The sequence below is a fragment of the Symphodus melops genome (assembly GCF_947650265.1).
Source record: "Symphodus melops genome assembly, chromosome: 13".
NCBI lineage: Eukaryota > Metazoa > Chordata > Actinopteri > Labriformes > Labridae > Symphodus > Symphodus melops.
In genome coordinates, this window is record NC_136703.1 from 4,822,428 (window position 1) to 4,833,595 (window position 11,168).

At 41.5% G+C, this 11,168-nt stretch overlaps 1 protein-coding gene across 1 annotated transcript; it reads right to left on the reverse strand.

Annotated features, from left to right (window-relative positions):
* Positions 1–2,719: 2,719 nt before the first annotated feature.
* Positions 2,720–7,171, reverse strand: pim1 (Pim-1 proto-oncogene, serine/threonine kinase). Its single transcript, XM_079358719.1, has 6 exons — positions 6,366–7,171; positions 6,046–6,152; positions 5,889–5,939; positions 5,352–5,718; positions 4,620–4,796; positions 2,720–4,511 (listed from the first exon to the last, which is right to left on the reverse strand). The coding sequence occupies exons 1-6, from the start codon at positions 6,445–6,447 to the stop codon at positions 4,291–4,293; spliced, it is 1,005 nt and encodes a 334-aa protein (XP_079214845.1). The 5' UTR covers positions 6,448–7,171; the 3' UTR covers positions 2,720–4,290.
* Positions 7,172–11,168: the final 3,997 nt, after the last annotated feature.

The window sequence follows — 11,168 nt, forward strand, 5'->3', positions numbered from 1 at the left end:
TGGCCTCCTAAGCCAGGGATTGTGGGTTCGAGTCCCATCTGGGGTGGCTGCTTTTCTAGTCCATCATGAGAATGAGAGCTGACATGTGGCCTGTGGTTCTCAGAACAGGTGGGGAAGTAAAAGGCGGGGTTATTCGTGGAACCCACTTGTGGTGTCAGCGCACTTTAATCTCTTCAGGGAAATTGTATGCTGTCTGAGTACCTGCAGAAGAAAGGCAGCGTCAGATCAAAAGAATGACTGATAACTGACACTACAGTTTGAATTGTTGCTGAAGATGACATTTTATTTTTAGCGCTGGTTTCCTTTGATGACATCAGTCTATAATTATCTGATACAAAGATACCCACAGTGAGTTTTATGGAACAACAGCAGGACATCATTTTTCATAACATGTCATTTGAAATGAGATTTCTGAGAGTGTTTGATCGACAGATAGACTATGGAGGTGTAGAACAGATATCAGAATTGAGTACAACAAGAATTAGATGGTGGTTACAGTGAGTGGTTCATAAATGTAGAGGCACTGACCAAAGATCTAGGCTTTCTTTAATTATACCCTTGATTACCAATGGCTGATGTTGTTTGTGGCATTGACTCTTTATGCATCACTTATGCAGCTCCGCCTGAACTGAATCACCAAACATGAATATCTGCACAAACCTCACAACAACTCGAATATATTTTAGACTTTGTTATGGCTAAAGGTATTTTGTTCAAATAGACAGTAAATGCTCAGTAACATCAACTTTATGTTATTTTTTTACAATCAAACACTTGATTATTAACGCTTCCAGAAGACACAGAACAACATCAGCATTTCCCTGGAGTCTTGTTTTTCATCTGAACCAATCCAAACAGTTTTTGAGTAGTGACTTTTTTGTTGTCAGCACAGAGCTACCAAGTTTAGTTCTGCAACTAAAAGGTCATGAACATAGTGAAGTTGGATGAGCGACATCCTATACTTAGAAAACCGGAAAATGTATGGTTAGAGTATATGATAGTGAGAGCGAGATACTTCCTGCTGCCAAACACACCACCTATAGAGTCGCTTACTGAGCTAAAAGTAGTGCACTAAGGTATGCTCAGGTTCACGTAATGGCCACACTCTGCTACCTTACATTCTAGCACCTATATCCGTATTAATCATATCACGGCAGGTAATAGCAGTTTAATAGTTTATATTCACCAGACAGGCACTAACTCGAGCTGATGTGAGCTGCAGCGTTCCCGGCACCCCTGTAATTTACTTGTTCATCTCAGTTTTGCTACAGGTTGAGTCCAAGCAGCGCTGTCTCAAGGAAGATTAGCAGTGAAGTCGACTTCCCATGAGAGCGTCACAACTGATTAAAGCTACAACTCTTATCTGTCCGAGAGAGCGGATCCATGATAGCCTGCTGCCTGCTGCTCTCTATCAATGTCTAGATTAACCCATGAGAGCATCTGCAGCTATTCAGTGGGATTAAAACCATGAAGACACTTTACAGCTGTGAACTGGGGAGAGTGATCACTACACGGCTTGTATGACCTTATGCGTGATCACTGCATGACCCAATGCTCAGAACGAGCTTAGATTTGAAGTAAACGTGGATGAAGTTGGAGTGACATCACCCATTGGTTACTGAAGAGGGCTTTGCAAGCCTGAACATTAGCAGTCACCATGCTGGAAATGATTAACCTAACTTTCAGCCTAACAACAGGCTAAACTGTAGCTGAGGCCGCTTTTAAGGCCCTGACACACCAAGCATACGGCAATGAACAAGTGGCAACGAAGGCAGTGGTGTTGTTTCACGTTTCCCCATGACGCCTTTTTCTTGGCCAAAAAGTTGCACTTGAACACACCGCAAAGACTACAGCCGACAGCCAACCACCATGAGCTGAGTTAAACGAAACATACAATTCAAGTGATTCCTTTCACCAGACAGGCCTACGCCGATTCAACGTGTCAAATCGGCCCGAAAACAGGAAGACAGGGGCTGACAGGTAGCAACAGAGCTGGACACGCCACAAAAAATATGGCGAGAATCGCTCGCTGTCGGTCCAGCTAGGACCGACAGCTGACGTTCTCCTTGGAGTGTGAGGGCCTTGAAGCTTCACACCAGATCACCTGCCCGTCACTCTAACCAGCCACGCATCTTTTTATTAATATCTCCTAACCTTCGTCAAATCAAAACAGGTGATTATCTACTTAATAATGGATGTTTTACCTCTGTATACAGTAACTTTAACTATATATTTTTTGTCAGACAGAACATTTGGTATCCCCTCGGGCTTAGAGCATACGAATGGTTAACCATTTACAAAAACTCTCTATTCCCTTTTCAATACGCATTTGAAACGAGGCACAGTAAACAAAACATTTTCACATGCTTTGCACATAGGGCCCCCAGCCCCCACTTTTTCTAACCACCTGTCACCTCTTATCTCTTCATCAGCTCCCATGCTGCTTTACCATAAAAGTGAAAAACAGGAAACCTGCTGACTGAATTGTAAAACCTCCTGACCTAGAAGATGATCTTTGTGTTCACTTTCTGTGTACTACTGCCGTCTTTGGAAACTATTCAAAGAAAACATCATTCTTTTATTTGTTCTATATGTGTGTAAAGGTTCCACATGATGTTTTTAACCTTTCACTTGAGATGTTTAACATTACTCTGATGAGGTGTTAAGCTCCATACCAACTGAAGGTGTTCTTTCGAGTGATACAAGGGACTCAAAAATAATATTTAAAAAAATATTTATTGAAATCGTATAAAAATAGTTTCTAACATAATTTACAATTCTAATTTGAATGGATGAAAACAATCCAAGCTGCAATCATGAAACCAGGGAAGTTTTCTCAATCTCACTCGCACACAAACACGTTCACACACTCAAACATCCAACATTCAGATTTCACTTTCTCACACAGCAGACGACAGCGTAACAAAACCAGTAACCATCAGTAGACGCCCAATGTTTACAGACATTAACACGGAAGTGCTTTCAGGACTATTTACATATTTACAATACATACACAAACATACACACATACACATCTGCTCTTTTAAAAAAATCAAGCCATAACAAATATGGTGAAAAAAATTCATCTAAATCTTTGTCTTTTTTAAAATAATCTGTGGGCCCTTCAATGACTGTGGAATGAAATACATTAAGTACAGCCAAAATTCTCTTATAAATAAATAAATAAATTCTGCGCTCATTGAATGTGAGAAAGAAAGTCACAGCAATAATAAATATCATTATAATTTACAATTCTTGTCTCCGTCAAATTTTAAGACCTGTGTGAGGCACTGTTTGAACATAAAAATAGTGGAGGTGAAGAGCAGAGGATGTTGTATTTCGGTATGGTTAGGTTTGCATTGTGGTGTGCATTCATGTAGATGTGAACCAGTGGTTGCCTAAGCTTTGTGTTTGTGTACAGTACACAAGTTAACAGAAGAGGAGGAAGCAGAGGTTTGTAGCGTACGTAGAGGTGGATGCTGTAGTAAAGAGAGAGGTAAGTCCAGTGTTTTATGATCTATTTGCACAGGTTGCTGCAGGAGCTATGAGGTTGTCTTGTTGCTAATGACATTGGAGTAGTAGAAGTAGTGATAGTAGTAGTGGTTGTAAAATGGCATAGGCTTTACTGATCTAGGCCCATGAGTGGAAAACAGCAAAGAAAAATATAAAGCTGTGTACAGAGTAAGGAGCAAAAAAAGGCTGTGGAGAAGTAGAGCCTTTTTTTGCTTTGACAAATTCAAGTATTTTCAGGTTCCCCCAACAATCTCACAGAAGGCACTTAAAAAAAATCGTCTTTGCAAACGCCTCTGCTCTTTGCTCAAACAGAAAATAGATGGAGAGCTGAGTACAGCTTGGCGAGAGGTTACATAACTCAGTGTGTCCACTTTCCATTCAGAAGAAAACAACGCACATGTTCTGTGTTTGCTCTAAGCAGGTGTCCGTGCATACAGAGCCATGCCCTAACAGACTGATAAACACCCAGTGTCTAGATCACAGTCCAGTGAGGACGACTTTCTGACACTGAAGCGGTGTTGGGAAAATCAAGTAGTTGGGGTTATGAGGGCGGAGAGGGTCCGGCCTTGCAGAGTGAAACCAAGTTGTGATGATTTTGTTAGCTTCTTCTGCATTCAGTCCTTAACACCTTCGTCTTTTCTGCAACAGGAGAGCAGGCCAGCCCTCCCTCCTCTCTGCTTCAAGTCTGTTACGTAAGTCTTTTGTAATAGTCTCAGTGCAGGCCAGTTCGGACCAGATCAGCCCAGAATGAGCTGGGTTTTTTTTTTGTTGCTTCCATCACCGAGCCACAGCGACAGGGTTGGATGTGAAGGCTGTGGGGTCGTGACTGTGACTGATGCTGTGAAGTCTGATCTCTGTGGACGTCTTCTCTGTTTGCACCATTAATGGGATGACAGAGGAGGATGTGCTCTGCATCCACGAGTGGTTGATGATGTCCTCAAAAGATGGACGGTCTGACGGCCGCAGAGACAAACACCACTTGATCAGCTGCTGGCATTCTGCAAGGAAAGGAGGATACACTTAACTCTGGAGCACTTAACCAATGATTAAATATCAAACACTTTAAGCCAAAAAAAAAAGAAAAAGTGATAAAAAAGTGTATTTACCTGCTGAGATTCTTCTCCTGAAGAGCACCTGTCCTCTCAAGATCTCCTCATCATGTTCAAAGGGGATGTCACCACACACCATGTCGTACAGCAAGACACCCAGAGACCAAACAGTAGCAGAGCGACCATTATACCGGTGATATTTGATCCACTCAGGTGGGCTGTACACTCTCGTGCCTATGAGGGGAAAAGGCAAAATAAGAGAAAGAAAAAACATTAAAAACTAATTTCTCCACAATGCACACATTTATAATCACTTAGCTTTGACATTTTCCCTCATAATTGTTTATCATATTTACAACTACTCTGTTTTCAAATAAATGATTAACAAAGTGCAGATTTATCAGCTAAGTCCGTTTCTAAGGTGATTATCTGGACTCAGGTGCTCGGGTGTGACAGGCAGTGTGTTTGAGAGGGAGGGAGAGAGAGAGCTGTGTGGTGTGTTTTGAGTGTGGGAGGGGGAGCAGACATGTGACATTGTTTACAAACTTTGAGTTGTAAAAGTCTCCCGTTTAACCTATAGGGGGCGCCCAAGCAAAGGCAATGCTGTTCAGCTTGTATTATTAGGCTGCTGTGGGTGGAAGTCAGATGACACTAGGAATTCCTACTGGTGTAGTGAAATTACATATGAGGTTAAATATTTCTAACTGCCAATAATTTAAATAAAATAAAGGGTTTAATAAACCAATTAGTACACTACTAAATGGCATATTTTCTACATTGCTGACTCACCATCAAAGTCTGTATATACTGTGTCCTTCAGTAGAGCTCCAGAGCCGAAGTCGATGAGCTTCATCTCCCCGGTGCGGAGGTCGATGAGGATGTTTTCGTCCTTGATGTCCCGATGCACGACCCCGCAGTTGTGGCAGTGACGCACCGCTTCGAGCACCTGGCGGAAAAAGCTCCGCGCGAGCTCCTCTGGTAAGGCACCTTTCTCCGTGATAAAGTCGAACATGTCTTTCACGTTTTCCGGTCTCTCCATCACGATGATAAAGCTGTCCGGCCGCTCGAACCAGTCCAGCATTTTGATAACACCGCGGAAACCCGTGCCGACCTTCTTCAACAGCACGATCTCCATGGGAACCCGAGAACCGTTGGGCTGAGGAGAAACAGAAACGTTAGTAATCATAACACAACACGACGCAAATGACGCCAAAATACTTTTTTCGTTTTTTGTAAAATATACAATGCTTCTCAAACACATAGTGTCATATTAATTGAGTAGAAATTGTCTAGTGTGTCGTAATACGGTAGTTTATGATCTCTTACCAGCTCTCCCCACTCGGAGACTCTGTCCTTGGCAACATGCTTGACAGCAACCTAGGAGGATAAACAAGAGCCCGCGTCAAATGACATGTAAGACACCAACACAAACATTGTTTTAAAAAGGGCAATATTTCTGGTGTAGTTCATCAGAAATACTAACCGGAGCTCCGTCAGATGTCCTTGTACCAGAATAGACGGTGCCAAAGCCTCCGCTCCCAAGCACGGCGCCGACCTGATACAGCTTCTCGAAAGGCTCCCTGTCCTTCACTGTGAAAACAAACACAACCGGTCCGTTAACACCACAGAAGAAACTACTCAATACACAGCACTACAACAAGAACAGTAATGTGTCGTCAAAAAAACGAAATGTGACTTTTAATTAGCTGCATTTGAGCGGACTGAGCCCCGATAAGCGGTCTGCCAGCCATTGCTGCAGCTCGTCCTCCATGATGTTAGAGCGAGTGAAAAAGGGCGTCTAACCTTGATGAACTTGGAGCTGGATTTTCGCCGGCATGTCTACAGTGGAGATGTGGGCCAGAGAGTTCAGCTTGGACAGCAGCATTCCTTAGAGTATATCCACCACAGGTCAACGGCGTGTTTTTCTCTTCGTTTTTTTTTTTTTTGGCTTAAATCTGTGAGTTTATTCCGATATCGAAGGCTCCGGTCTCCAGCAGATATTAAAGTCCACGTTGGATGAACAACAAATGCGGTAGGGATCCTTTCATCCAGAGACTTGTGTTCCAGGGGAAATAAAACCCAAAACGTTGTCCCGGCGGATGGATATTTCAGGTCGCATTAAAAAAACAAACGGGAAACCGCGTCTTCTTCACGCAGTGTTTTGTAAACAGTTGCGTAGGATTCACAATATAAACAGAATAGACGGTGTGCGTACCACAGCCTCCGTCAGACACCGGCTCTTAGAAACACTGGGTTGGGGGTGGATGTTTATAAGGCAGTAGTAAGAGGGCGGTGCAACAACGCTCTTATGTCACCGCTTCGCCGCCCCTTTCCGCTGTCTACACCAATAGGAAGGTGTATACGCATTCCAAACTCATGTCAATCATGGAAAGAAAATAAGCCCAACCCATAACCGGCCGAACCAGACACAGACGTGGCGGGAATAAAAAACGCGCTAAAAAGGGGGGAGTCTAGAGTAACAATTAAGAATAGAAGTTGAAGAGAAATGCAAATACAAGGCCAATTGCTCCCCCCTCTCCTTCCTTTGCGGGAAACCAAGCCATGAAATATAAGATATGAATAGCATATCATAACTATTATCATGACCTAAAATACACAAGAAGTGAGTCAAGTTACTGAAACTTGATTATCAGTCTATTTTATTATGTAAAATAAGACACATCACCACTATAATTTAATATTTTATGTAAAAGTATCCTGTTTTTGTATTCTTAACGCTTCCTTTCACTGCCTTCCTGTTGTCTGCATTTGACAAAAGAAAAAGACTTCTTTAAATAGCATTGGAGCTTCCACATGCCTTAATAAAGACATTTTAGCAAAGAGACAAGCACATCCAGGGGCAACAACCTGAGGGCAGTTCATCAATTGCATTCCTGCCATTCTGACCTACCTGATTATTTTCACATTAAACACAGAGGTTTATTGGCTCAAGTAAAGTCCAGGACTATGGTCACTATTTGAGTTGCCTGACAATGCCTCTCCACTGGCTGCTCATCAAAGCGGGTAAGGGGAGAATAGGCGCATTCCTCTCATTCTTTCAAATTGGGTGGCCGCGTTTGCAGCCGTTCACAGGATGTGGGAAACTAGAGATAAAAAGACTTCCATTTACCCCCTCCTCCTCCTCCCTTGCTCTCTGCTCCTCCTCTCTCCACCCTCCTTTTCCCGCGCATGTTATTGTCTGAACAGCCTGCTCTCTGTTTCACCCTCCTCTGACTAAGTTATGTTTTGTTTTCTTTTGAAATTTCATGGGAGGTTGTAAACTGTTAAATTGCTGATAAAATGTATCTATCGAATATGTAACATGACAATGGCTCAATTAAACTAGCAAAAATGAGCTAACTTAGAAAAGAAAAGATACTTCAGCTTTACTTTATTCGCTGAAATAGACATTATGTTTGGAGACAGATAACTTAATATTGTCTTTGTGTTTTTTCTCTCCTATATGCATGTATAGGAGACAAAAATATAAGAATGCTTATAAGAATGAAAATTAATGTTCATTTTCACAAGATGTGCAAACAAAACTATAAATCAAATATAAATGACTGAATCATAGTTCTCAAGTACTTGTAAAAAAAAAAAAAAAAAGTTGGATGATTTCGTAATCTATTTGCATTTTGCTCTGTCTTGACTTGAATGACAGCACAGGGGTGTTCCTACTTGCTTTGGGATGCCCTGAGAAATTCCTTTAATACCATGTTTGAAGACAATATTCAAATCAGGTGCTGAAGAATGTGACTCCTTCATGGAGCTGGGAGCCAACATCAATCATAACATTTGAAAGTTTGAGTTGAAAGATTAGTTAGAGTTTGAGTTAAAAAATTATAAAAGACTGTGACCAAAGTACACCTCCTTTTTTCAGTTTGAAAGTGTGAGCCATGGCTTTATATGACTAAAATATAGTTAAGCTACTCTTGTAAAACACAAGTTCAAGTGTCCTGACAGTTCAGAGAGGAGTTTGAGTCCTAGCTCAGTAAGGCGCTTTAGAGAGGTGTGCAAAAGCAGAGAGGTCTGCAGCGAGGAATGTGACAGCGATCGCAGGCCTATGAAATGCCACCAGTGAGCGCATCTCTCTGGGGCTGCAGATATCCCTGCCTGCATGATCAGCAGGGCTCAAATGACAGCCTTCTAACTTCATCTGTCAGAAGGACAAATTATTAGTTGCACTGCACCCTTTGGGGGCCAGCTGCTGAATCCAATCTCTGGAAGTCTCAACCCCTACCCCTGCCCCACTTGGGGCGAGAGGGCAACAGGTTCTTACTGTAGAGCAGTGCACCCCAGTTTTTATTTCAGGGTCGAGCATGCAGCCCCGGATCTGAGGAGCTTTTGTCCCAGTCACTCAAGTTTTTTTGTCCAGCAATTCTGTAAGCCGTGCACCGCTCACTGACACTTTAGAAGCCTCGAGGGACAATAGCAGCAAAGCAAAAGATTTCGCTTACATAATACTGCTATGAATGACTTCCTCTTTCCAGATAAATAGAAACTTAGCCACAGGAAGTTTCCCAACACCACAGTATGTTTTGCAGTATTATCCATATAATAGAATCCAATAGAATATTAAAATGTCTGAATTTGCAGCGTTTTTGCATTCATTTTTTTCCTCCTACATTTATGCAAGACCAAGTATTGCTTTGGTTTCACTTTATAAGTTGGGTAACCTGATCACTGTTATTTGTTTGCATATAGGCTTGCATGCAATTAACATATCAATAATGTATTTGTCATTTTAAATATGTCATGTATTCTGTCTACAAGTGCTGGGCCTTAACCAATACTTTTATCAATAACCTCATAAAGTGTGCAAGTTGCAAAGTTGTACAAGAATTGCAATACATGTTTTTTACAAGCCTTTTAAGTATTTGTCTTTAATACAAACTTTAACACAAATCTTCCACTGTAAGCAGCTCATATTCCACAGCATCTGGACACTGTTATTGTCCTTTTTTGTGCAACCGTTTTGTCTTCATTGATGCTGCAAAGTGAAGTTTCCCATAAACTCTGCTATCTGACCCTGCTGTACACCCTTGACCTACTACTTCACCTTTCATCACTAAGTTATAACACCTCCTATGTCACATATTAACCAAGCACACATTATCTTCTCAGGAGATGATTCACATTCCCCCGTGTTGCTTCATTGCTTCATTGTTTCTGAAGACTTCTCTTCTCTTCTGTCTTTTTTGCAACATCTTTTTTCTTACTTCCTTTATGTCATAATTGGCTCTTACTTCTCAAAACACTTCTTCATCAACCATGATGGCCAGCCCCTCACCTCTCCAGCTGTCCTCAGATCCCACCTGCTGCAATTTTGTAAGCGGCAGGAAAAATAATTATAAAGACAAGTGTGGGCTTGCAGGGGTGTTAAATGGCTCTGGATACCCCCGGTGGATTGAACAATAGATAGTGGACATGGACATGTGCATATCATCTACAAACAGATATTAACTAGTATAAAAGCATCTAAAATTATAGGGTATGTCTTTGTATTTGTATTTCGTGCCATAGAAACCTGCATTGTAATGAGCCTTGTACCATTGTAAATAACCACTGTAGACATTTTAAAGGTCACATATTATCCTCCTTTCAACAGGTTTAAATTAGTTTTAGAGCAACATGAAAAAACATGACTGTTTCTTCTTCTAAATCTACTTTGATCCTGTATTTGATCATGTCTATAAACTATTTCAGCCCTGCTCATAACAGGCTGTTTCTGTGTCTGTAGCTTTACATGTCAGTGAGCTGTGATTGATTATGCCCCTATTGGAAGGCTTCGGCTTTCTTGCATCATGCCAAATTGTTTAAGGTGAGAAGGCAGAACAAACACCTAGCTGTGGGAGTGTCACCCACCTGTAAGAAGTGGTTACTGCTCTTTGTGATGTCATGAAGGGAAAATGTGTTTTCGGCCTGTTGGAGCACACATTTTCTGAAAAAATGGAGCAGGCAAAAGACAGAGAGGATGAACTTTTCCCCCTAATTCTCATAATTGGAAGTTTTGTTGGCAGGCTTGGGTGACATATTACTGTTCGATAAACATGGTAAAGTGCATTTTCTATAATGTGCAACCTTTACATGAAAGCACATTGTGATGACTCTGTCATAGATTAATGGCCAAATGGTGCTCTGCAATGATTTTCATAATTCATTTTACAATTCCTTGTCATTCATGCATGGAAATTAAAGCATATGGCTCAACTGCAGATGTGTAAATAGGCCCAGCTAAAGGACAAGTGCTTTCAACTGCAATGATATTGCAGATAAATGTCCTCTTAATATGAGGGTTTGAATAAATAAAAGTACATTATTTGCATTTCATTGGAGTAACTAGTCTTCATGCATGAGTCACATGCGTGTAACAACAAATGCATTGACTTCTGTCGAGAAAATTGGCTCTCTTTGTAATTACGCCTTAATGTCTGTGGAAAGGTTATTTCACACAAGCGTAATAAATGGAACCATTAAGACATCTTCCCCCCGAGTGATAATGTTAAATCACTCACAGCACCCTTAAAGTCATTTGTATGCTCCTCACTGACAGCCCGTCAGCGCGGACATGTGACGGCGGTGGTGTGCAGAAATGGAAAGAAG